General features: G+C 39.3%; 1 protein-coding gene across 1 annotated transcript; it reads left to right on the forward strand.

Moving 5' to 3' along the window:
* Positions 1-27752, forward strand: TCEAL4 (transcription elongation factor A like 4; the record flags this gene model as incomplete). Its single annotated transcript, XM_007472343.1, is given in 7 exon segments — positions 1-182; positions 18747-18759; positions 25948-26001; positions 26004-26037; positions 26040-26081; positions 26531-26620; positions 26976-27752. Coding segments are annotated over 7 exon segments (1116 nt in total), but the record flags the coding sequence as incomplete, so codon positions are not given.
* Between the last annotated feature and the right edge of the window lie 53 nt (positions 27753-27805).

The following is a 27805-nucleotide window of genomic DNA, read 5'->3' on the forward strand; positions in this document are numbered from 1 at the left end:
AAGGAAAGTGGCAAGAGGACACCCCTGGAGCAGGACACCGCACCCACTGGGGCCGGGCAGGACCCCAATGGCTTTGCCTACGAGACAGCCCGGGCACCGAGCCCCCAAAGCGGGAAAGAAGTGACCTGGATGTGGATCCCTTTGTCTCCCCACACTGCAGCATGGTCCAGCCCCCACCGCGGGTACCCACTCTCCCAACTCAGTTCCAAACACCTGAAGGAGAAACCTACTCTCCTTGCCAGGGCGCTTCTGTCTCCATTAAAAAGTCGTCAAGGTCGCCTTATTGACGTCACGTTTCTATAGTAACCGCCAGGTGCAGGCAGATCTTCCACTACCTTAAGTACCTCCCCACCCTCCTCCACCCCCTTGTCCTTAGCTTAAAGCAAAACACCTTAGCTCTTCAGGCTGCCACTTGGAAAACATACTAATTAGAAGCACTAGACTGGGACCCCGGCAACTGGCAAAAATCTGTCCAGTTTCGTCGGATAAAACATGTGCTTGTCTTCAGGAATTGTGTTTGCTTTAAAGAGACAGTAGGGGTGTATTATCAGAACACAGAAACCCAGGGAAGTATGGTAGGGCTCTTGGAAATGAGTTAGCCCTCCCTCTAAGGGTGAATGTGTATTATCACAGTCTATGCTAAGCAGTTAGCCATCTGCAGAGAAATAAAAGACTGTCTATAGTCATGTGACTGAATGATTTAGATACATGTACAAAAGTGTCACTGAAAAAAATCTCAGTGATTTCATGGAGGCAAACCTAAAGCATCAGTCATTTAGAAGGCAGAAACCTAAGTCAATTGAACGATGCATGTTTTTTTTCCTGGGGAATTCTTAAACCTCCTTTGCCAATATTTTCTTCCATGTGGAGAAACAGCTACGACCAAACCCATGTAACCTCTCTATACACTCATTCCTCTATCTAGAGAATCACTTACCTGATTAGTGAGGTTGGATGAACAAACAGGTTGCACAGCCCAGGCCCTCTCCCTTCAAAGTTCTTGAACCAACCTTCCCTTATGGAGTACATGTTTACTCTGCCCTCAGGAGTGGGTCTACAAATAGATCCACAGCTCCTTTCCCTTTTCTGTGTCTCACTGGGTCCCAAACTATTCCTATGGTCTTGCTCTAGAATGACTGAGTCTTTAAGGGGCCTTGAAAATACACCCGTTCTCCATATCTTGACTCTAAACCAACTAAGAAATATGAAAAATAAGGTGAAAATACATCAACTTTATTCCTTCTAAAGGTGATATTGTAGAATGTGGTTCAGATTTCCACAAGGGAAGTGGTTTTCGTATTAATGAACCCCAGAACTGCACAGACTTATCCACCCAGCACTGCTGCATTGGGACAGTCAGAAAGGACCAGGACTGCAATGCATATGTCTCTGCAGTCTGGTGAAGGCATCCTATGTGTACTCAAGAAGAGTGGCTTCCTTGCAAGGCTATCCTTGTAGCAGGAGAAAGCGTTTCAGGACACCTTCTTTGAGAAACACTTCTTAAAATGAGTAAACACCCCTTGTTCTGACAGCGTACTCACCAAGGCACCTTCTGAGGATACAGTTTTCCACGTGTCTCAGGGAGCAGTTTGTAGCAATACCTCTCCATCCCTTCACAAGCATGACTGCAGTGGAGCCTCATCTGTGGAAAGGAATTTAGGAATAGATTTCTAAAATTCCAAGAGTATGATGAAAATCATACATCATGAAAATTTATCTTGGGAATCCAAGAAGGAATTGAGGAAATTTCAAAAACTATACCCACATATAAACCCACACACAGACTATAGCCAAAATTATAATGACATCCTATCAAACCTTCAAAGATCAGCAAATCCCTATCCTATCCAAAGATTACAGACTATAGAAAAAGAGAGTTCGGGCTTCCCTGGTGGCGCAGTTGTTGAGAGTCCGCCTGTCGATGCAGGGGACACGGGTTCGTGCCCCGGTCCGGGAAGATCCCACATGCCGCGGAGCGGCTGGGCCCGTGAGCCATGGCCGCTGAGCCTGCACGTCCGGAGTCTGTGCTCCGCAGCGGGAGAGGCCACTACAGTGAGAGGCCTGCGTACCGCAAAAAAACAAAACAAAACAGTGTATGCTACTGTTGCTAATATCACTGCTATGTTCCCAGAATCCTCGTGTCATTGTTTCCTTGTTGTCTCCACAGTACCAAAACTAATGGTTCATATATCCATTTCTGTTTAACAAACACTACCAAAACAATAGCAATTTTTTAATTTCTCAGGATAATGTGGGTTGACTGGGTTCAGCTGGCTGGTTTTCTGCTCCATGTGGAGTCTCACCTGGGGCTGCCATCAGCTGGAGGCTCCATTAGGCTGGTACATCTGAGAGAGCTCACTCACATGGATGAGCATTGGTTCTGGCTTCCGCTAGGGGCTCAGCTGCGGTTGTTGACTGGAGCACCTTGGTACCCCTCCAGATCCCTCCATGTGTAGGGTTACCAGATTATATTTAAACCATTTAAATTTGAATTTTAAATAAACAAAAAATCCTTTTTTTGTGTAAATTTGTCACATGCAATATTACTTTGTTCATCTGAAATTTAAGTTCAGCTGGGCATCCAGTATGTTTATTTGCTAAATTTGGCAACCTTAGGGGAGGAGCCTGTGAATCTATAACATTAAGGACAGACCTTCTGAGGTGACCCTTCCACTGGGACTGGTCTGGAAAAAAGAAGAGTTCATATATGGCAATAAAGACAAAAGGTGTTAATAACTGATGCTGGTGGAATGAAGGGGAAATGGACACTGCCACACACTATTGGTGCCAAATGGGCATATCTGTTTTTTAAGGCCCATAGTATCATGGCTGAATAACTTGAATGGCTTTTGATACAGAAGCCCTCTTTCCATCAACAAGGGAAATTCATATGAGGGTTTAGAAAAAGATCCCCAAGGTGATTCTGACCTGCAATCTGGTTAAGGGGCCCCAACTGAAGGGGTGCGTGAGGACCACATGAGCTCTCTGATTGATGGAGGAAAGAGCTACTATTTATGAAGCAGGTTGTTTAGAGGGGCCCAGATCTAGGTTCTTCATGTTAGTGACTGGATTTAATCTCGCAACAGCCCCACTAGTGATGTATCACTATCCTCTCTTCATGGATGTGTGTGACTCCAAAGCAAGTGCTCTTAAGCACAGAGACAAATGGCAAAGAGGCTGTTTCCCATGCCAACTGCCAGAGCCAGGGGTGGGACCTGGCAACCTGGTCACCTTTAGTTGCTGGTGGCAGAGCTTTAGAAAAGGTATCAGGACATGTACTGCTGAGGTGGTTAATCTCTGTTCTCCCTGTGTTAACCCTCCCTGCCGCAGGAAGCCAAGCCTGGTGTTCCTTCCCCCTGCTGCGTGGGAGGTTTGTGACCAGGCTGGAAGCAGAAGCTGTCTGAAGCCAGTGTTTCTTCTGTCCTTTGTGAAAACTTATGGAAATGATTAGGCTGCTTGTACCTGGTAGGGAGGAAAGGGCATCTGAGGACACAGAGAGGGAAGGGAGATTTCTCCCAGAGAGGGATGAGGGTGGTTTCATGGATGGTCTATCAAGCCTGGGCATCTAATCATGACAGATTTTCTAGTGTGGATCTAGGGATGTATGGAGCAGGAATGTAATCCTATAATTTAAACATTTCTTTTAATTTATTTATTTATGTATTTATTTATTTAATTTTTGGCTGTATTAGGTCTTCAATGCTGCGCGCGGGCTTTCTCTAGTTGCGGTGAGTGGGGGCTACTCTGTGTTGTGGTGTGTGGGCTTCTCATTGCAATGGCTTCTCTTGTTGTGGAGCACTGGCTCTAGGCATGTTGGCTTCAGTAGTTGTGGCATGCAGGCTCAGTAGTTGTGGCTCACGGGCTTAGCTGTTCCAAGGCATGTGGGATCTTCCTGGGCCAGGGCTCGAACCCATGTCCCCTGCACTAGCAGGCAGATTCCTAACCACTGCACCACCAGGGAAGTCCTTATTTAATCCTATAATTTAGATAAGGGTAAGAAGTTAGGAGAGGTGAAGTAAATCAGGGGAACTGCTTTGGACACCTGCTCAGTACGTGAGCTTGAAATTACTCTAAAGCTTTTCCCATTGTATCCTGAAGCCACCAGGGCTCTAAATGCTCTAATTTCTCTGGACATTGGCATTCAATGCTGTCCAAGGTATTGCTTAATTTATTAATAATGACCTATATTACTTTTTTTTTTACTGAAGTATAGTTGATTTCCAATGTTGTATTAATTTGTGGTGTACAGCAAAGTGATTCTGTTATAGATATATATACATATATTCTTTTTCATGTTCTTTTCCATTATAGTTTATTACAGGATATTGAATATAGTTCCCTGTGCTATACAGTAGGTTCTTGTTGTTTATTTTACATATAGTAGTATGTATATGTTAATCCCCAACTCCTAATTTATCATTCCCTCCCCACCCCTTCCCCTTTGGTTACCATAAGTTTGTTTTCTATGTCTGTGAGTCTGTTTCTGTTTTGTAAGTAAGTTCATTTGTTTCATATTTTAGATTCCACATATAAGTGATATCATATGGTGTTTGTCTTTCTCTTTCTGAGTTCACATAGTATGATAATCTCTAGGTCCATCCATGGTGCTGCAAATAACATTATTTCATTCTTTTTTTGTGGCTGAGTAGTATTCCATTGTATATACATACCACATCTTCTTTATCCACTCATCTGTCGATGGACATTTAGATTGTTCCCATGTCTTGGCTATTGTAAAGAATGTTGTTACGAACAGTGGGGTGCATGTATCTTGAATTAGAGTTTTCTCTGGATATATGCCCAGAGAGTGGGATTGTTAGATCATACAGCAACTCTATTTTTAGTTTTTTAAGGAACCTCCATACTGTTTTTCATAGTGGCTGTACCAATTTACATTTCCACCAATTTAGGATTTATGGAGATCTAGGGAGAAAGTGAATATGAAGATGCAGTTGAATGGGTTTCCAAAAGCATGGTAAACAGTGGAAAGTCACAGCAAAATATGACATTGACAGATGGAGTTTTCAATAAAGTAGCTATAGTAGTTATCTATGTAGATTTCAGTATAGATATAATGCATAAGGCAAATGTAATGTAAAGGGGAGAGGGTAAGGGGATCTATTAAGGTGAGGTTTCTACATATCAATTGAAGTGGTAACATAATGATTCTGAGTATTGATTCTGAATAGACTGTGAAAAGTTAAGTAGGTAGTTTGTACTCCACAGAGCAACCACAAAAATATTATACAAAGACATATATTCAAATTCAGAATAGAAAATTAAAATGAAATACTAAAAGGCATTCAGATAAGCCAAAGAAATGGGAAACAGGGTAATGAAAAACAGAGAGGACAAACAAAACATGAAAAATAAAGTGGTAGATCTAAATAGAAACATATCAATAATTAATTGTCAATGGTCTAAATACATAACTAAATGACTTAGATCATCAGAATGGATTTATAAAACAACAAAAAACAAAAAATGGCCCAACTATATGTTGTCTACAAGAAACTCCCTTCAAATATAATGATATAGGTAGCTTAAGAGTAAAACAACGAATAAAAATACACCATACAAACACTGATCAGAAGAAAGCAAGAGAATCTATAGATTCTTTACATTATCAGACAATGTCCACTTGAAAGCAAACACAGTTACCAGGGATAAAGAGAGTCAGTCAATTCACTCGGAAGATACAACAATTTTAAATATGTATTATACCTAACAATGGAGTCTTAAAATACAAGAGGCAAAACTGACAGAACTGAAAGGGGAATACACAAATCCACAATTATAATTGGGGTCTTCAATACGCCTCTCTCAGTAATAGATAGAATTAATAGACAAAAAAATCAGCAAGGTTATAGATGAACTGAGCACCACCATCAACCAAATAGATCTAACTGACATTTGTAGAACAGTCCACTCCAAAACAGCAGAATACATACTCTTTTCAAATGCACATGGAACATTCAGCAAGATAGACTATATCCTGAGCCATAAAACAAACCTTAACAAATTAAAAAAATTGAAACCAAGCAGAATGTGTTATCTGACAATAATGGAATAAAATTCTAGAAATTAATAATAGAAAGATAACAGGAAAATCTCTAAGAACTTGGAAACTGAGCAACACATATGAAATTAATTCATGCATAAAGAGGAAGTCTCAAGGGAAGTCAAAAATACGTAGAACAGAAATCAACTATACTTCAATTAAAAATACATAGAACAGAATTAAAATGAAAATAACAGTGAAAACCTACAGCTATCAAAATTTGCAAGTCAGAAAACAAATAGGTGGTTGTCAGAGTTGAGGTGGGGAGAATGGGCTGACTACAAAAAGGCACAGGAGAATTTTTTGGCATAATGGAACTCGTATATCCTGATTGTGGTGTGGTTATACAACTGTATACAAGTGTACATATACAAGTGTATGTACTTTTCAAGACATAGAACTGGACATTGAAAGGAGTGAATTTTATTTTCTCTAAATCATACCTTAATGAAAACAATTTAAAAAGCACACATCTTGTTAAATGAAGAATGTAAGTAGCAGATCAGTGTTATTCTGTGATTCTAATTTCATATCTAACAAATAAATCAGTTGATGTGTAAACCACTGTATCTATTTATGTATGTGTATTTAAATATGCACAGAAAAATGCATGCCAAATACAAATCAAACAATAGCAGTGGTTACCATTGGGGAGTGGGATGCAGGAATATTGATTAGAAAAGAGACTTTCACTTTGTCCAGCTGTGAGGCATTTTAAACCACTCATAAATTATTTATATTTATAATCCATTATGAAACAATATATATGGGAGATATTCTGATAGACAGTGAGGGTACTGAGGAGAATAAAAATTATATTCATTATACACTTAAAACACATTTGTCTAACTCTTCCTTTCACTAAAATTAATGCAGGAACAATAATTAGCTCCATATGGTTTATGATCTAAAATTGCAAAAAATAAAATCAAGTTCAGTGGATGCAGCTAAAAATTTAAATAAATGTGAACTATGTTCCTTCAGAATTATAGTTCATTAAGGGAAGATGTTATGCCCTTGGTGAATAATAATGGTATCTTTTAAGAACATCAAATGATCAGGAACTGTGACTGGGTATGATTATAATAGGGAAAATGTTATAGGGGAATATGGACCTCTTGTCATGAACAATTTCCAGGTAGGTTCTAACCAGTTTTTTTGGTATCCTGTTCTTCCCAATGGCTGTCATTCTTTTAATGGTTGTGCCCTGCCTCCTTCCTTCCTGTCTCAGTTAGAACCTACTAGGCTAGGCCCAAGATGGTGGAAGGTTTGACTTCCAGTAGACCTTGAGCCTCATTATATGCTCATTGTAATATATTAGCATATGCCAAATGACACAGCCACCTGCTCCATGACAGATCCCAGGCCATAAAAGGCCAAAAAGTGGGCAGTGGCCCAAGTCCTGGAATCCCCACCCCTTTTCCAAAATAGTTGGAATAATCCTCCCACTTATTAGCCTATGAAATTACCAAGCCCATAAAAAACTAACCACTCCATATTTGGGGGCCCATTCTCACCATCTGAGATGGCCCACACTCTGTCTGTGGAGTGTGTATCTCTCTCAATAAATCTACTTCTTACCTATCACTTTTCCTCTCACTGAATTTCTTCTGCAGTGAGACATAAAGAACCTGAACTTCATTAAGTCCTGAGACCAGGTGTACAGTTTTAGCTGGGAGACTGTGTATTTGAGTACCTTCCTAAGCCAGAGATTGTGGGTTCAAGTCCCATCTGAGGTGCAAGTCAGGTGGGTTCAAGTCTCATCTGAGGTGAGACTGGGTTCAAGTCCCAACCTGAGGTGCATGGTTTCAAAAACTGCAATGAGGTATCACCTCACACTAGTCAGAATGGCTATTATCAAAAAGTCTACACATAATAAATTCAGGAAAGTGTGTAGAGAAAAGGGAACCCTCCTACGCTGTTGGTGGGAATGTAAATTGGTGCAGCCACTATGGAAAACAGTATGCAGGTTCCGCAAAAATCTAAAAATGGGGCTTCCCTGGTGGCGCAGTGGTTGAGAGTCTGCCTGCTGATGCTAGGGGACATGGGTTCGTGCCCCAGTTCAGGAAGATCCCACATGCCACAGAACGGCTGGTCCCGTGAGCCATGGCCACTGAGCCTGAGCGTCCGGAGCCTGTGCTCCGCAATGGGAGAGGCCACAACAGTGAGAGGCCCACATACCACAAAAGAAAAAAAAAACTAAAATAAAAATGGAGATATCATATGATCCAGCATTCCCACTCCTGAGCATATATCTGGAAAAGACAAAATTTTTAATTCAAAAAGATACATGCACCCCAATGTTCATAGCAATACTATTTACAATAGCCAAGACATGGAAACAAACCAAGTACCCATCAACAGATGACTGGCTTAAGAAGACGTAGTACATATTTATAATGGAATATTACTCAGCCATAAAAAATAATGAAATATTGCCATATGCAGCAACATGGATGGACCTAGAGAATATCATACTAAATGAAGTCAGACAGAGAAAGACAAATATTAAATATCACTTATATGTGGAATGTAAAAAATAATACAGATAAATTTATTGACCAAACAGAAACAGACTCACAAACACAGAAAACAAACTTATGGTTACCAAAGGGCAAAGGAAGAGAGGGATAAATTAGGAGTATGGGATTAACAGATACACACTGCTATATATAAAACAGATAAACAACAAGGATTTACTGTGTAGCACAGGGAACTATATTTAGTATCTTGTAATAACCTATAATGGAAAAGAATCTGAAAATATATACATATATATAACTTAATCACTTCGCTGTACAGCTAAAACCAACACAATATTGTAAATAAACTATACTTCAATTTTTAAAAACCTGCAAAATGTTGCTGAAAGAAATTAAAGACAGAAAGAAATGGAAAGACATCCTGTGTTCATGAATTGGAAGACTTAATATTGTTAAGATGGCAATACTGCCCGAAGTGATCTATAGATTCAAAGTAATTCCTAGCAAACTCCCAATGATATTTTTTGCAGAAATAGAAAAATCCATCCTAAAATTCATAATGGAATACCAAGGGACCCTGAAGAACCAAAACAATCTAGGAAAGGAATAACAAAGTTGGAGGTCTCAAACTCCCTGATTTCAAAGCTTACTACAAAGCTACAATAATCAAAACAGTGTGGGAAATTCCCTGGCAGTCCAGTGGTTAGGACTCCATGCTTTCACTGCCAAGGGTGTGGATTCAATCTCTGGTCTGGGAACTAAGATCCCACAAGCCGTGCAGCACAGCCTAAAAAAAAAAAAGTTTACAATAGAATATTATTCAGCCACAAAAAAAAGAAATATTGTCTTTTGCAACAACATGGATGGGCCTTGAGGGCATTATGCTAAGTAAAATAGGTCAGAGAAAGACAAACACTGTATGATCGCACTTTTATATGGAATCTCAAAAAACCAAGCTCACAGCTACAAAGGAACAGATCGGTGGTTGCCACAGGTGGTGGGTAGGAGGTGGGTGAAATGTGTGAAGGGAGTCAAAAGGTACAAACTTCCAGTTACAAAAAAAATTCTGTAACTATGTATGTTGACAGATGTTAACTAGACTTACTGTGGTGATCATTTCAAAATATATACAAATATCGAGTCATTATGTTGTACACTTGAAACTAAAATATAAAGTATGTTAATTATACCTCAGTAAAAAATCTTTCTTTGAGATTATTGTTTATCAAAAATGGGAGAACTACAGGGAAAATTTTTCTTCAAAGGAAAATTATGTATAAAACCTTCTGGTTTATTTGATTCTCGTTCTATGGGAGCTATTTATAACTGAGAGCTTTAGGCAACTTAGAGCAATGGAAATAACTCTTGTCTAGAAATATTCAAATAGACTGGCAAGACTGGGAAGGAAAGGCCATCCCCTCCTGGAGAAAAACCGATGAAAAAGAGGCCAGGAATTTTCAGTTGATCTGATTACCTGAAAACAATACCTGGAACAGTTTTGGTCTCAGAGCATTTTATAGATTTAAAAATTATGCAGTTTTAAATTTTTTATGTGGGTCATATCTGTCAATAGTTACTGTATTAAATATTAACATGGAGAATTTTAATAGATTTATTTTTAATTCATTTAAAGCTTACAATAAAGTAACTATTACATCATATAAAAAATTATAAATTCGCACACAAAATGTATTTCCTAAAAGAGTCATGAGGAGATAGGAATTTTAAAAAAATATTTGAATACAACTCAATAACAATAAAACCCAACCAAAAAAATGGGCAGACGACCTAAGTAGACATTTCTCCAGAGAAGACATACAGATGGCCAATAGGCACATGGAAAGATGCTCAACATCACTAATTATCAAAGAAATGCAAATCAAAACTACAATGAGGTATCACCTCACTCCAGTCAGAATGGCCATCATCAAAAAGTCTACAAATAATAAATTCTGGAGAGGGTGTGGAGAAAAGGGAACCTCTTACACAGTTGGTGGGAATGTAAATTGGTGCAGCCACTATGGAAAACAGTATGGAAGTTCCTTAAAACAATAAAAATAGGGCTTCCCTGGTGGTGCAGTGGTTGAGAGTCCTCCTGCCGATGCAGGGGACATGGGTTCATGCCCCGGTCCGGGAAGATCCCACGTGCCGCAGAGCAGCTGGGCCCGTGAGCCATGGCCACTGAGCCTGAACGTCCGGAGCCTCTGCTCTGCAATGGGAGAAGCCAAAGCAGTGAGAGGCCCGCATACCGCAAATAAATAAATAAATAAAAATAAAGTTACCATGTGATCCAGCAATCCCACTCCTCAGCATATAACTGGAGAACACTCTAATGTGAAAAGATACATGCACCCCAATGCTCATAGCAGCACTATTTACAATAGCCAAGACATGGAAGCAACCTAAATGCCCATTGACACGAATGGATAAAGATGTGGAGTATATACAATGGAATACTACTCAGCCATGAAAAAGAAAAAATAACGCCATTTACAGCAACTTGGATGGACCTAGAGATCATCATACTAAGTGAAGTAAGTCAAAGAAAGATGAATACTATATGATATCACTTATATGTGGAATCTAAAATATGATACAAATGTACTTATTTACAAAACAAACAGACTCACAAACATAGAAAACACACTTATGCTTACCAAAGGGGAAAGGAGGGGGAAGGAGTAAATTAAGAGTTTGGGATTAGCAGACACAAACTACTATGTATAAAACAGATAAACAACAAGGTCATACTATATAGCACAGGGATCTATATTCAATATCTTGTAATAACCTGTAATGAAAAAGAATATGAAAAAGATTATATATTTGTATAACTGAATCACTTTGCTGTACACCAGAAACTAATACAACATTGTAAATCAACTATACTTCAATTTAAAACAAGAAAAAGAAAATCTCCTTAATATCTGTTCTAATATGTCTGTTGAATTCTTATACATGTTCCTGCACTTAATTTGTTGTCATTATGGTACATAATGAATCTCTGGAAAATATTTCCATACATTCATGAGAAAATGAGAGTGAAAAAGGTAAATAACTTTACCTTACAGACCCTGTGAAAGGTTGACCTAGAAAAATAAAAGAACTGACTCTTTAGTAAAGTGGTATAATGCAACATTATTGAACAAAACTCACTATTTCATTTTGAGCAAATTAGACCATAGGTATATTAAAATGTAGTTGGTAATATTTAGTTCTTTGTAAAAAAAGATGTTTAAAAATTAGCAGGATGCCACACTTTAAAAAATAAAGTAGATCAAACTTTATTAGAATACAGTTCTTATTAAGAAAACTGAGGTGGCTCTGAAAAGCGCCTTTGGTTTGCGATGCTCAGCTGGTCTGGAGGCAGTTCATTTGCGGGTGGTGTTTCTGATGACTACCTTGGTGGCCTCAGACACAACATGCTTTCTGATATTCCCAGGCAGCAGCAGGCACAAGGAGATGAGGATCTCTCTGGAGGTGATGATGGAGCACTTGGTGGAGTGGGCCAGGAGGGAGGCATAGTCTGAAATACCCACAGTGATATTGTTAAGAAAATAATTCATGCTGTGCATGACATTTAATGAAATACCAATGTTAGAGTGGACCTGCTTCAGAGCCTTGTAGATAGGGGTGCAGTAATTGTTACTAGAGTATCTCTATCCATCTCCCCCTTCTCTGTTTTGGAAGTGGCTTTCTTGAAGCCCTTCTTGGAAAAGATAGATTTAGAAGAATGCTCGGCCATGATGGACATAGTTTTCCAATACCTTAGAATGAAAGAGAAAGGTGGTAGTGACCCCGAGCTATTTATATACTGTGTATGCAGATGAGGTATTGAGTACTGGCAACATCTGACTAGATGAAATGTAATGCAGGAAAACCTATCAATAAGCCCCCACGTGGTTAAATGTGATTGGGTAGTTCTACCTGGCAAAAGCCAATTAGAAGGCATCGAATAACCCAACTATCTAAAAGCTTCCTGTAGCCTCCACTGAGAAACCGCTTTACAGGCGCCATCTACAGCACCTAAATTGTAGAAAATTCAACTTCAGGTCTTTGAGACTATGACTTCTGTAACCCAGGTACATAATGCCAGAGCAATGACGCTGGCCACGTTTGGGCCTTTTGTCCACCAACCCAGAATCTAATATCCTTGGCTAAGCCACCCTGGCTTGAACAGGAACTCTCCAACTTAGGGGATGAGCTCCTGGAATACAAGGGACCTGCCTGGAAAGCCATTGCTCCAATTCTGAACAAAAGCCTCAGTGAATTGCCAAAAAGGGAAAAATGGCAAAACCAGTCTCCAAATACAGAACACAAACAAAAATAGGTATATTTATGAAAAATGTAAAATATCCTTAAAAGTTAACCAAGATTAAAATTGTCTTTACTTTTTTTTTATTTTATTTATTTTTGGCTGTGTTGGGTCTTTTGCTGCATGCTGGCTTTCTCTAGTTGTGGCAAGTGGGGGCTACTCTTCGTTGCAGTGTGCAGGCTTCTTGTTGCGGTGGCTTCTCTGCTTGTGGAGCACAGGCTCTAGGTGCACAGGCTTCAGTAGTTGTAGCATGCAGGCTCAGTAGTTGAGGCACGCGGGCTCTAGAGCGCAGGCTCAGTAGTTGTGGCACATGGGATTAGTTGCTCCACAGCACATGGGATCTTCCTGGACCAGGGATAGAACCTGTGTCCCCCGCATTGGCAGGTGGATTCTTAACCACTGCACCACCAGGGATGTCCCAAAACTGTTTGTCTTGACAATACATAAATCCAAGAAAACCACACTTAACTATATAGTTGGTGAATAAATATGAGAGCTGTTTCCTGGGGAAAAAAATAATAGATTACACATCTAAGTAACCTCCTTAGGGAAAAAAAAGGAATAATATAGAAAATATTATTCTATGAAAAAGATAGCTCTTTCAAATATCTATGTGATACAATTGAAAATATTGATAAAATATGTGGATTTGTGGAAAGTATAAATTACAGAAATTAAAGCTCCCCCCCAAAAAACTTAAGGATTAAGAAAATGGAAGAAATTGAGGTCATCAAAGAGCTACCATCCCAAATGGCCAGGCTTCAAAAAGTACTTAATGTCAGACCATTAAAAAGAGTTATTTTTGTTGTTGTTGTTGTTAATGAAAACAATAGATTATGAAGAAAATTCCATTTTTATTTAAAGGAAATATATGAAAGAGCATGCTAAAAAGAGTTGAGTGGTCATATTTATAAACAAGGATATAAAAATTCTACATAAATGATTAACAACTATATCTGGTATAGTAAAAGATGAACAAAAAAAGACACAGCAGACAAAATGTTTCAGATTGAGTAAAATACAAATATGTTTCACTTTATAATGTAAAGGGGAAGAAAACCTTCAATTAATCTCCATATATGCTTTAAATCCCTTTGCTAATATGATGTTTGTTTCATGGTGAAATACTAAAATTACCATCATTAGAGACAGGGTGCACAAAAACTGAGCCTTCTCATCAGGACTATTATTTATCATTATCTGGTATATTAGAAAAATTTTATAAAAGGACTTGAAAAAGGATTTTACAGCAAAGGCGTAGACAAACTATCACAAAATAACCTGCAAGTAAATCCCGTGTGGGGGAACAGAATGCCACATTATTGTCTTACACATCAAAATAAAATCTGGGGAAAGCAAAGGTTCTTTTTAGAGCTGCGTGTTCAGAGAAAGCTGTGGACATGTTCAGAAAAAAAAAAATTCACTAAGTCAATTATATCATGCTAATTGTTGTTGCTTCAAAACGCCAGTGTTTGTCATTATACCATACAAATGTTTTTACCAAAGTTATTCTAGCACATTTGTCTCATACATATTGTGTTGGAAGGCATTTTGATGTATTGAATCCATTAGGGCAGTTGTGTGCTTTGGCTGTTTGGTACTTGTAAATTCAGAAAATAAACAGAAGGATTAATAAAAGAATATCTAAAATGCACCTATAAGACTTCCCTGTTGGCACAGTGGTTAAGAATCAGCCTGCCAATGCAGGGCACATGGGTTTGATCCCTGGTCCAGGAAGATCCCATATGCCATAGAGCAACAAAGTCTGCGCGCCACAAATACTGAAGCAGCTTGCGTGCCTAGAGCCTGTGCTCTGCAACAAGAGAAGCCACTGCAATGAGAAGCCCATGCACCGCAAGCAAGAGTAGCCCCCTCTTGCTGCAACGAGAGTAAGCCCTAGTGCAGCAATGAAGACCCAATGCAGTCAAAAATAAAATAAAATAAAATAAAAAATAAAATAAAATGCACTATAATTTGGCTGAGAGTGCAGGGGTGATTGAGACAGATGGATCTGGTAAGTAGAGAGAAAAACCTGGCTTGGTGTTAAAGACTAGAAGGGACAATGAGTACATCTGATTTTTTACCTGGTAGGTGAATGAGGAGCAATCATGCTCTAATGCTGTGTTTTTTGAAAAAGGCTAAATAAGGGAAATGGCTTTAAGTACAGTAAATAACATATTGTAAGCATGAATCAGGGAGAAAGAGTGTTAACAGAATAAAAATACCACAAACTTCTTTTGAATTGATTTTAATAAATAAAAGAAACAAACTAAAAGCCCAGAAGTAGATAAATCAAAATTTTCAAAAAAACAATATCTTTGTCCAGATTCCAAGACTCTGAAATTACTATTCTATTACATTCAGATTTATTTGGTTTTATTCTTTTCTGAACTATAATTTTTCATTTTAAAAAACCTAAACTTAATGACCTGCAGTTATGCATCATTCTGATGATAGGAGAGTCCAATGAGAGCAGTTCATGCCCCATTCTCCACTGGCTCAGCCAATGAAGGACCTGCCTCTTAATCATATTAAATGAACCATGGTATATATGACAAACCCACAGCCAACATCATCCTCTATGGTGAAAAACTGAAAGCATTTCCACTAAGATCAGGAGCAAGACAAGGTTGCCCACTCTCACCACTCCTATTCAACATAGTTTTGCAAGTTTTAGCCACAGCCATCAGAGAAGAAAAGGAAAAAAAAGGAATCCAAATCGGAAAAGAAGAAGTAAAGCTGTCACTGTTTGCAGATGACATGATATTATACATAGAGAATCCTAAAGATGCTACCAGAAAACTACTAGAGCTAATCAATGAATTTGGTAAAGTTGCAGGATACAAAATTAATGCACAGAAATCTCTGGCATTCCTAGGCACTAATGATGAAAAATCTGAAAGTGAAATCAAGAAAACACTCTCATTTACCGTTGCAACAAAAAGAATAAAATATCTAGGAATAAACTTACCTAAGGAGACAAAAGACCTGTATGCAGAAAATTATAAGACACTGATGAAAGAAATTAAAGATGATACAAACAGATGGAGAGATATACCATGTTCTTGGATTGGAAGAATCAACATTGTGAAAATGACTCTACTACCCAAAGCAATCTATAGATTCAATGCAATCCCTATCAAACTACCACTGGCATTTTTCACAGAACTAGAACAAAAAATTTCACAATTTGTATGGAAACACAAAAGACCCCGAATAGCCAAAGCAATCTTGAGAACAAAAAATGGAGCTGGAGGAATCAGGCTGCCTGACTTCAGACTATACTACAAAGCTACAGTAATCAAGACAGTATGGTACTGGCACAAAAACAGAAAGATAGATCAATGGAATAGGATAGAAAGCCCAGAGATAAACCCATGCACATATGGTCACCTTATGTTTGATAAAGGAGGCAGGAATGTACAGTGGAGAAAGGGCAGCCTCTTCAATAAGTGGTACTGGGAAAACTGGACAGGTACACGTGAAAGTATGAGATTAGAACACTCCCTAACACCATACACAAAAATAAGCTCAAAATGGATTAAAGACCTAAATGTAAGGCCAGAAACTATCAGCCTCTTAGAGGAAAACATAGGCAGAACACTCTATGACATAAATCACAGCATGATCCTTTTTGACCCACCTCTTAGATAAATGGACATAAAAACAAAAATGAACAAATGGGACCTAATGAAACTTCAAAGCTTTTGCACAGCAAAGGAAGCCATAAACAAGACCAAAAGACAGCCCTCAGAATGGGAGAAAATATTTGCAAATGAAGCAACTGACAAAGGATTAATCTCCAAAATTTACAAGCAGCTCATACAGCTCATTATCAGAAAAACAAACAACCCAATCCAAAAATGGGCAGAAGACCTAAATAGACATTTCTCCAAAGAAGATATACAGATTGCCAACAAACACATGAAACAATGCTCAACATCATTAACCATTAGAGAAATGGAAATCAAAACTACAATGAGATATCATCTCACACCGGTCAGAATGACCATCATCAAAAAATCTATAAACAATAAATGCTGGAGAGGGTGTGGAGAAAAGGGAGCACTCTTCCACTGCTGGTGGGAATGTGAATTGGTACAGCTACTATGGAGAACAGTATGGTGGTTCCTTAAAAAAATACAAATAGAATTACCATATGCCCCAGCAATCGCACTACTGGGCATATACCCTGAGAAATCCATAATTCAAAAAGAGTCATGTACCAAAATTTTCATTGCAGCTCTATTTACAATAGCCAGGAGATGGAAACAACCTAAGTGTCCATCATTGGACGAATGGTTAAAGAAGATGTTGCACATATATACAATGGAATATTACTCAGCCATAAAAAGAAACGAAATTGAGTTATTTGTAGTGAGGTGGATGGACCTAGAGTCTGTCATACAGAGTGAAGTAAGTCAGAAAGAGAAAGACAAATACCGTATGGTAACACATATATATGGAATCTAAGAAAAAAAATGTCATGAAGAACCTAGGGGTAAGACAGGAATAAAGACACAGACCTACTAGAGAAAGGACTTGAGGATATGGGGAGGGGGAATGGTAAGCTGTGACAAAGTGAGAGAGTGGCGTGGACATATATACACTACCAAACGTAAAATAGATAGGTAGTGGGAAGCAGCCGCATAGCACAGGGAGATCAGCTAGGTGCTTTGTGACCACCTAGAGGGGTGGGATAGGGAGGGTGGGAGGGAGGGAGGCGCAAGAGGGAAGAGATATGGGAACATATGTATATGTATAACTGATTCACTTTGTTATAAAGCAGAAACTAACATACCATTGTAAAGCAATTATACCCCAATAAAGATGTTAAAAAAAAAACAACATGTAAAATAGATAGCTAGTGGGAAGCAGCCGCATAGCACAGGGACATCAGCTCAGTGCTCTGTGACCACCTGGATGGGTGGGATAGGGAGGGTGGGACGGAGGGAGATGCAAGAGGGAGGAGATATGGGAACATATGTATATGTATAGCTGATTCACTTTGTTATAAAGCAGAAAATACACACCATTGTAAAGCAATTATACTCCAATAAAGATGTAAAAAAAATGAACCATGGTAATAGATCAAGAGAAATATGACTCTCCCCCACCATACTTTTCCTCAAGCTATCTGAATATTAGGTTGATTTTATTTTTTCACCTTCCAGCATATATGCCTGACAAAATATAACCCACCACATTAACTTGGCAGGATGAAAATCTCACTAAAATTTTCTCCAGGACAGGGGTCACCAAAATGGTGTTGGTCGTGATTCCTAGCCCATCATTGCCCTCCTCCTCTTTGAGCATGACTGGTTACTCCTGGATAAGAAGAGAATGGAATGAGTGTGGTGTTGGGGAGGAGGAAGTTTGAAAAAATGGCCATTTATGCTTTCTCTTTAATATGAGGGACTTTAAAAGCAAATCTAGGATTTGTGGGCATGAGTGGAGCGTGTGAGCTCTGTACTCCCCTCTAGCAGGTTGTCAATCCAGTACTTGCCATGTTTCCTAGTGTCCATCTGGGGGTTGTGACATGCTCAGTCCTGCCCCTCACTGATCTGCTCTTGCCCTAAAATTTTTGTGGTATCCTGAAACCTGACCATGATGTCACTAAGTATTCCTTCAAAAGGTTCCTTATACAGAGGTACGTGTGAACAATATCAGCTCTTGGGAGTTGAAGTTAGGTGGTGACCATATGACTTTGGGTGGACATGATGTTTGACCAGGTATTTTGTCGTACACCACTGGGAATTTTGTTTTAAGAAAGCGTAAGTTTCATAGTTGTTGTTCTTGTTAAAATAATTGGACTGGCATAGTGAATTCTATCCCTTCTAGGAACACAGTGTCTTTTCCCAGATGGGATCTTCACAGAGAGGTGAAGGGCATTACCCAAGGTAACACAGCTATTGGGTCAGAACTGACACCAGGACCCAGGTGATCTCCTGAATCTCACTTTACTGTCTGGTCTATCAGACATGGTATTAGCCTTTGAGTGTTTGAACCTATTAGAAGTGTATAGAAACTGTGCTTCTCTGCATCAATCTGCTTGACAGGAAATACTTTAAAATAAAAGCTAATACAGTGTTAATTTGTTTGACCCATCTTAATCTCCATTTGGAGAATTAATTCAAATTAAAATTTGTAAGCATAAAATGCATGTTTTTCCCTTAACAAACTCCAACAGCTGGGGATGTCAGACATCAGGTTGAGTTCTAGGGGCTGCTTCTGCTTTTCCCTCTCCCTAAATTCTTTCTTGTGGCCTCAAATCTGCCCCCATTTGTGACTCCACAGACATGTGTTTTTGTAGGGAGGAGAGAGATGGAGGGATTACAATGGAAGTATCAGTGTTATATTTGTGATATTTATCCCATGTTGTTTTTTGTGGTTGTAGTTTGTTCATTTTCATGTCTGTATTGTAATGCATTATAGGACTATAACACTCTTTTTCTGTTAATGGACATTTGCATTGCTTTAAGTTTTGAGCTTAATAATCAGTCTTGTTCATGTCTTTTGGTGTACACAAGGACATATTTCTGTTGAAATATACCAAGAGTGAAACTGCTGAGTCAAAACGTATTCGAGTGTTTAGCCTTAGTAGATATTGACAGTTTTCCAAAGTGGCTATCAATTTACACTTCCTAGAGTAGGTATGTGGGTTCCAGTTACTCTATATCCTTGCCAACACTCAATACTGTCAGTCTTTTGATTGTTATCCATCCTCCCATTTCATAGATGGGCAAACCAACTGGGCCTAAAAGAGGTTAAATACTTTAAGTGCAAGGTCTGAATTCTAGACTTTTTCCACTAGGCCATCAACTTTTACTTTATGGGTTTCCAACTCAAGAATTAGTTGTTTCAAAAATACACAGAATAATTTTTTGTAAGTTTAAAATTGTATTAAATAAAGTTACTCCCCTTAAAAGAATGAAATGTTACCTGTACCCTGATGTGCATCTATATTAGTCCTTACTCAGCATCATATCTTAATGATGATGGTTGTGGTGGTGGCGGAGGTTTAGTTGTTCCCTTTGGTCAAAGACATGGACTGATAAAATTTTCTGTAAAGGACCATATAGTAAATATTTTACGCTATGTGCACTATCTATTATCATATTTGGTATTATCATATCCTTTCTTTAGGTTGTTCTGGTTACTATTCCTGCATAACAAATTACTTCAAAAATTAGCAGCTTAAAACGATCACTTATATTCAGGAAGTATTCAGCTGCTAGGTTCTTTAATTTTATTATTATTATTATTATTATTATTATTATTATTATTATTACCACTATTTTCTTCCAGTTTTCTTGAGATATAATTGACATGCAGCACTGTATAAATTTAAGGTGTACAGCATAATGATTTGATGATTTACATACATCATGAAATGATTATCACAATAAGTTTAGTGGACATCCATCATCTTATGTACATACAAAATTAAAGAAATAGAAAAAAATTTTTTTGTGATGAGAACTCAGGATTTACTCTCTTTTTCATATATAACATACAGCAGTGTTAATTATATTTATGTTGTACATCACATCCCTAGTAATTATTTATCTTTTTTAAAAATTATTTATCTTATATTTGGAACTTTGTACCTTTTATCTGCCTTCATCCAACTCCCCCCTCCCCCCCCACTCTAGCAACTACAAATCTGCTCTCTTTTTCTATCAGTTTGCTTATTTGTTTTTGAAGTACAATTGACCTACAACACTAAGTTAGCTCCTGTTACACAACATAGTGATTTGGAATTTCTATACATTTCAAAATGATCACTACAATAAGCCAAGTCACAATATGTCACCATACCAATATATTACATCGCCATTGACTATATTCTGCACTGCACATTTCATACCTGTGACTCATTTATTTTGCAACAGGAAGTTTGTACCTCTTAATCTCTCTCATCTATTTCTTTCCTCCCCCTAACCCCCTCCTCTCTGGCAACCACCTGTTTGTCCTCTGTATCTATAACTGTTTCTGTTTTGTTATATTTGTTTTGTTTTTTAGAATCCACATATAAGTGAAATCATACAGTATTTGTCTTTGTCTGACATTTAATTTAGCATAATACCATCTAGGTTCATTCATGTTGTCATAAATGGCAATATTTCATTCTTTTTTATGGCTGAGTAATATTCCATTATATATCACATGTTCTTTATCCATTCATCTATTGATGGGCACTTAGGTTGCTTCCATATCTGGGCTATTGTAAATAATGCTGCAGTGAACATAAGGGTACACATCTTTTGTAATTAGTGTTTTTGTTTTCTTCAGATAAATACCCAGGAGTGGAACTGCTGAATCATATGGTAGTTCTATTTTTAGTTTTTTAAGGAAACTCCATACTGTTTTCCATAGTGGCTGCACCAATTTACATTCCGACCAACAGTGCATGAGGGCTCCCTTTTCTCCACATCCTCGCCAACACTTGTTATTTGTTGTCTTTTCAATAATAGCCATTCTGACAGGTGTGAGGTGATATCTCATTGTGGTTTTGATTTGCATTTCTCTGATGATTAGCGATGTTGAGCATTTTTTCATGTGCCTGTTGGCATGTATCAGCTCTTCATTCCATTTTTATTGAAAAATAGTATTCCATTATTATACCACATTTTATTTATCCATTCATCAGATGATGGACATTAGGGATATTTCCACTTTTTAATTATTATGAATAATGATGCCAAGGACTTTTGCATACAAGTTTTTGTGTGAACGTATTTTTTCATTTCTCTTGGATCTTTACTTAGAAGTGGAATTGTCAAGTCACATGATAACTTAAGGTTTGACATTTTGAGAAACTGCCAGACAGCCTGTTTTCCACAGCGGCTGCATCATTTCCCATTCCCACCATCACTGTGTGATGGTTCTAATTTCTCTACATATTTGCAAACACTTGTTATTATCTGCCTTTTTTAATTATATCCATTCTAGTGGGTATGAAGTTGTACCTCAATGTGGTTTTAACTTGCATTTCCCTGACAGCTAATGATGTTGAACATCATGCTTATAGGTCATTTGTATATTTCCTTTGCTGAAATATCTATTCAGATCCTTTGCCCATTTTAATTTTATTTATTTATTTATTTACTGGCCACACTGCTTGGCTCGCAGGATCTGAGTTCCCTGACCAGGGATTGAACCCACACCCTTGGCCGTGATGGGCAGAGTCCTAACCACTGGACTGCCAGGGAATTCCCTGCCCATTTTTAAATTGTTTATTTTTTTATTGAGTTGTAAGTGCTCTTTGTATATTCTAGATATAAGTCCCTTATCAGACATATTACTTTCAAAAATTTTCTCCCTTTCTGTGTGTTGTCTTTTCACTTTCTTAATTGTGTCATTTAAATGAAAATTTTTACATTTTGGTGAAGCCCCATTTTTCTATATTTCTTTTATTGCTTAAGCTTTTAGTGTCATATCTAAGAAACCATTGCCTAATCCAAGATCATGAAGAATTACACCTTTATTTTCTTCTAAGAGTTTAATGGGTTTAGCTCTTATATTTAGGACTTTATTTCTTTTGAGTTAAGTTCTGTATGTGTTGTGACGTGGGAGTCCAAATTCATTTTTTGCATGTGGATATCTAGTTGTCTCACCATCATTTGTTGAAAAGACCCTTCTTTCACCACTAAATTTTCTTGGCACTCTGGTTGAAAATCAGGTGACTGTAAATCTGAGGGTTTATTTCTGTACTCTCAATTCTATTCCATTGGTCTATATGTCCTTATGCCAGTACCACATTGTCTTGATTCCTGTAGCTATATAATAAGTTTTGAAATATGGAAGTATGATATCTCAAACTTTATCCTTCCCTTTCAAGACTGTTTTTGTCTATTCTGAGTTCCTTGCATTTCCATATGAATTTTGGGATCAGCTTATCAAAATCTGCAAAGAAACCATCTGATTTTTTTTTTTTTTTTTCCTTGCATTATGCGGGCCTCTCACTGTTGTGGCCTCTCCCATTTGCGGAGCACAGGCTCCGGACGCGCAGGCTCAGTGGCCATGGCTCACGGGCCCAGCCGCTCCGCGGCATGTGGGATCTTCCCGAAACGGGGCACGAACCCGCGTCTCCTGCATCGGCAGGCGGACTCTCAAGCACTGCGCCACCAGGGAAGCCCCATCTGATATTTTGATAGAGGTTGTGTCGAGTCTGTAGATCAGCTTAGGAAGTATTGCCCATCTTAACAATATGAAGTCTTCCAATCTAGGAACATAGGCTATCTTTCCATTTATTTAGGTATTCTTTAATTTTGTTCAACAATATTTTATAGTTTTCAGTATACAAGTCTTGGACTTTCAAAATAAATTTATTTCTAAATGTTTTATCCTTTTTGATGATTTTTTTTTGAAATCTAAGCAAGTTTTTAAATTTTATTTATTTATTTATTTATTTAGCTGCCCTGGGTCTTAGTTGCAGCACGTGGGATCTTCGTTGCTGTGTGCAGGATCTTTTAGTTGCAGTATGCAGACTCTTAGTTGCAGCATGTGGACTCTTAGTTGTGGCATGCATGTGGGATCTAGTTCCCTGAGCAGGGATTGAGCCCGGGCCCCCTGCATTGGGAGTGTGGAGTCTTAACCACTGGACACCAGGGAAGTCCCTTCTTTTTGATGATATTTTGAATGGAAATGTTTCCTTACTTTCCTCTTTGAATTGTTTTTTGCTAGCATATAAAAACACAGTTGATTTTTGTATGTTGATCTTGTATTCTACCACATTGCTGAACTCTTTCTTTCTCATAGTTCTTTAGTGGATTCCTTGGGATTTTCTATATGCATGATCATGTCATTTGCAAACAGAGATAGTTTTACTTCTTTCCTTCCAATCTGGATACCTTTTGTTTCATTTTTCTTGCCTACTCTGAAAAGCATTTAAGTGTATGTCAGAAAATATGGCTCTTCATTTTCCTTTAACTATTAATTATACAAGTTTAATTTCCATAATAACCTATATCTTACTACTGATCAGAAATGCTTCCTTATCACATACTAAAAATTTTTATACCTGGGGATGTTAGTGGGCTCTCTGTTTTATTCCTCTTTCTATCTTTATTCCAGTACTACAGTGAGTTAAGATTGTAGCTTTATAAATAATTCCGCTTCATTGAACTATGAGTTCTTCCATCAGATATAAATGAAATCTACACCAGATAAGGTAGCTAGCATAATGCCTGGCAGATAGGTGGTATTCTCTAGAGGTCAAAACCACATCCTCTGGTTATCCTTTGTGTCCCACCATCCACAGTAATTTGGGGTTATGGATAGTTAATAATTAATTTTACTGCATATTGAGCACCCAACATAAAAGGATTATTTTTCTAACCAAATGTCCAAAGATAACTAGAGTAAACAAATGTACTAAGAAGATTATGTAACTAAATCTGTACCGATGGACAATTGTGATGCTCCATTTTTTTCCCTTTATAAACAAAGCCTACAGAATGACTACTGGAGCCCCAGTTCCAGCAAAGGATAAATGCATAACAAATAATTGTTATGGGAATTTAAAACCATAAAACGTTTTAAAACATAAGATTCTATTTTAGCACCTTACTAATTATCTCCATGGGTATTAGAGGTGGAATTGCTGGGCCAAAATATAAAATATTTTTATTTTTAAACAATTTACAAAGTTGCCCTTCAGAAAATTTTACCAGTACACTCAACAAGAGCAGGCAGGGTAGGGGGGTGGGAGAGGGTAGGAGCAGGAGTTTGGGATTAGCAGATGCAAACTGGTATTTATAGAATGGATAAACAACAATGTCCTACTGTAGAGCACAGGGAACTGTATTCAATATGTTTTGATAAACCATAATGGAAAAGAATATGAAAAAGAATGTATATATATATATATATATATGTATGTATGTATAACTGAGTCACTTTGCTGTACAGCAGTAGTTAACACAACATTGTAATTCAAGTGTATTTCAATAAAAAATAAATTAAAAAAAAACAAGAGCAGGGAGAAATTCATGTGTCCCCAATCCCTTAACAAATCTGTTACACATTTTAATGTAATCAAATCCATCAACGCTGTTCTTGTTTAACTTTCAGTTATTATATTTTTAAAGACCTTCTACACAGAAAGCTTATGTAAAAGCAGAGGCTAGTTATTCACAGCTTGTTATAACAAGGGAGTTAGCTCCCCTAACTTGTGTTTGGCAGAGACTTAAAGACAGGCAAGGGAATGGGAAAGCTTTAGAGTGAAAAAAAGGAAGACCAGGTTTTCTCTAATTGGAAGTTGTTGTCAGGGAAAAGCTGGAAGCCAGGTAACTAGAAGCAGCGGCATTTTGTTACTGGTTTGCGGAGCATATTTAGGTTTCTCTAATTGGGGCAGGGCAAAAATAGGGAGGCTGGCAGTCATTGATCAAGTCCTGAAGATTGCTGTAGAGGCTGTGGTTTGGCTTGCGGGGCTGCTTGCTACAGAGGTTGCGGGTCACAATTCTATTGTCATATATGGTCTGGTCATCGTCCGTTGTGTATTCAGTCTCTCACTTAAAAAAATCATTCTTTCATTCTGCTTCAAATATAATTTCATTTTCAGATCTAAATATTTAATTCATTAGAAAATTTATGTTTGAGCATACCAGGAAAAAGGGACAACTTCATTTTGACGGGAACATTTTTCTTAATTTTTTCTAAAGTGCAATATTCTACCCTTTGTACAATATTAAAGTTCACATGCGTAAGATTTCATTGGTGAGTCTACGTTCTCTCAACGGAATTTAAGAGCAACGTTATAGACTCCTCCCCCGGACCTCCCAGCCCATTAATAAAAGCTTCTGTGTTTTTTATTTAAATTGTTTCTTTGACCAACTTCTCAAGAAGAGGAAAAGGACAAAAGGGCCGGGAGAGGTTGCCTGGGGGACCTGCCGGAGGGAGGCGGTGGGCGGCTTGCAGACTCCGGCTGGTGGGCGGGGTGCGAGGGCGGAGCTCGGGTGACGCAGCGCTCACGTGACCGCCGGGCTCCGAAGTGGGCACCGGTCCGGGTGCCAGCCCTCCCTCCCTGCTGTCGGACCCGGAGCCGTCTGGGAGCCCCTAATTGTTGCTCCAGGTTCTTTCAGGTCAGTGTGAGAGCTCTCGTCGCTGCCTGCGGGACATCGGAATGGGGGAGAGGAGGAACGGACGCGGAAAGGAAAAAGGTTGGGGATGGGGTCCGGGTCGAGGGGAGCTGGCCAGAGTGTAGATAGAGATGGCGGTGGGAAAAACGGCTAAGGGGGAGCAAGCGGCCATTGGGCAGAGGATGGGGAAGGCGGACACCCCAAGTACCCATTCGCCTTTCTGCACACTTCTTCTCTACCCTCCGTCCATTTTGGAGCCGGAGATGATGAGTTGGGGGGGGGTGCCCCAGCAGTGAGACAGTGGAAATAAACCCCCTCTGGCACTCTGTGCGCAGAGTAAAAGGTGACCTCAAGGGTGGGGGGGCGAGTTTCCTCTGGGGGAGAAGGACGCAGAGATCCAAAATTAGTTTGGAAAACATCCTGGTCTGGCGCCGGAGGAGTGAACAGAAATGGCGGCTGGGGTGCTGTTGGGGCGGAGGAGGTGGGGGAGGGAAACGTTGGGTGAGGAGGACCGGCATTCGGAAAAAGGACCCGAGTCCCTGTGCATCCACCGATGCCTCATTCCCGGTCTCTTGTCTGTCTTCAGGTGTACGTGTCTGTTGTTCCCAGTGCTCTACTGGGCTAGAGAAAGAGGAGGAACCTGTCCAAAATACCCGCAGGTCAGTGAAGGAGGAGGGCACTGGACAGGGACCCAGAGGGGTGGGGAGTGTGGAGGGCACGGCCCGGGCAGAATTGGGGGCCCCACTGCCCACTTCCCAACACATTTACACACACTCTGCCATGCTGAGCAAGCGTAGGGAAAAATGGCAGGGTCTGTCTGGGAAATGGTTGGCTCACGTGTGCACAAGGAATGGTGGGGTAAAGGGTGGGCAGAAGGCACACTAGGAGGGCCGGGCCAGGTCAGGGGACCCCTGACAAGGGGTGAGAAGCGACTGCCACTATCCGGACCTGCATTCCATCCCCAAGCCCTCATCTCCCTTTTTTCCTCTTTGTCTTCTCTTCCCCTTGCCCCACCCCATCCCCCAGGACAGAAAAGGAGGGGACACTCAATATGGAAAAACTCTGCAGTGAAAATGAAGGAAAGCCTGAGAACCAAGGCAAGATGGAAAACAAAGTACAGCCACTGGATGCGGGAAAACCAGGAGTAGCTTGTACTGTGGAAGACAAGGAAAAGTTAGAAAACAGGGGAAGGACAGATCTCAAGGGAAAGACAGAAGATGAGGAAGTACTAAAGGATAAGGAAAAGCCAGAGAGTGAGGCAAAGCCAAAAGAAGGAAAGCCAGTGAGTGAGGGCAAACCAAAAGAAGGAAAACCAGAGAGTGAGAGAAAGCCAGTAAGTGAGGGAAAGCCAGTGAGCGAGGGAAAGCCAGTGAGCGAGGGAAAGCCAAAAGAAGAAAAGCCAGCCAGCGAACCAAGGGCTGCAGGAAAGCGCCCAGCTGGGGATGATGTACCCAGGAAGGCCAAAAGAAAAACCAACAAGGGGCTGGCTCAGTGTCTCAAGGAATACAAGGAGGCCATACACGATATGCATTTGAGCAATGAAGAGATGATAAGAGAATTTGATGAGATGGCCAGGGTGGAGGATGAGGTGAAGAAAACCAGACAGAAATTGGGGGGGTTTATGTGGATGCAAAAAAGTTTACAGGACCCCTTCCACCCGAGGGGCCCAAGGGAACTCAGGGGTGGCTGCAGGGCCCCACAAAGGGGCTTTGAAGACATTCCTTTTGTGTAGTGCCCCTGGCAGGCATTTGCAAGGCCCAATGCTTTATTTAACCTTATGCTAATACTATGCTTTAGGTGTCACTCTCTTTATCCAACTGCAGCCCTGTGTGTTTCAGTAGCAGATTTTCATCCATTGCAT

The sequence above is a fragment of the Lipotes vexillifer genome, unplaced genomic scaffold (genome assembly GCF_000442215.2).
Source record: "Lipotes vexillifer unplaced genomic scaffold, Lipotes_vexillifer_v1.1 scaffold1990, whole genome shotgun sequence".
In the NCBI taxonomy this organism is placed as follows: Eukaryota; Metazoa; Chordata; class Mammalia; order Artiodactyla; family Lipotidae; genus Lipotes; species Lipotes vexillifer.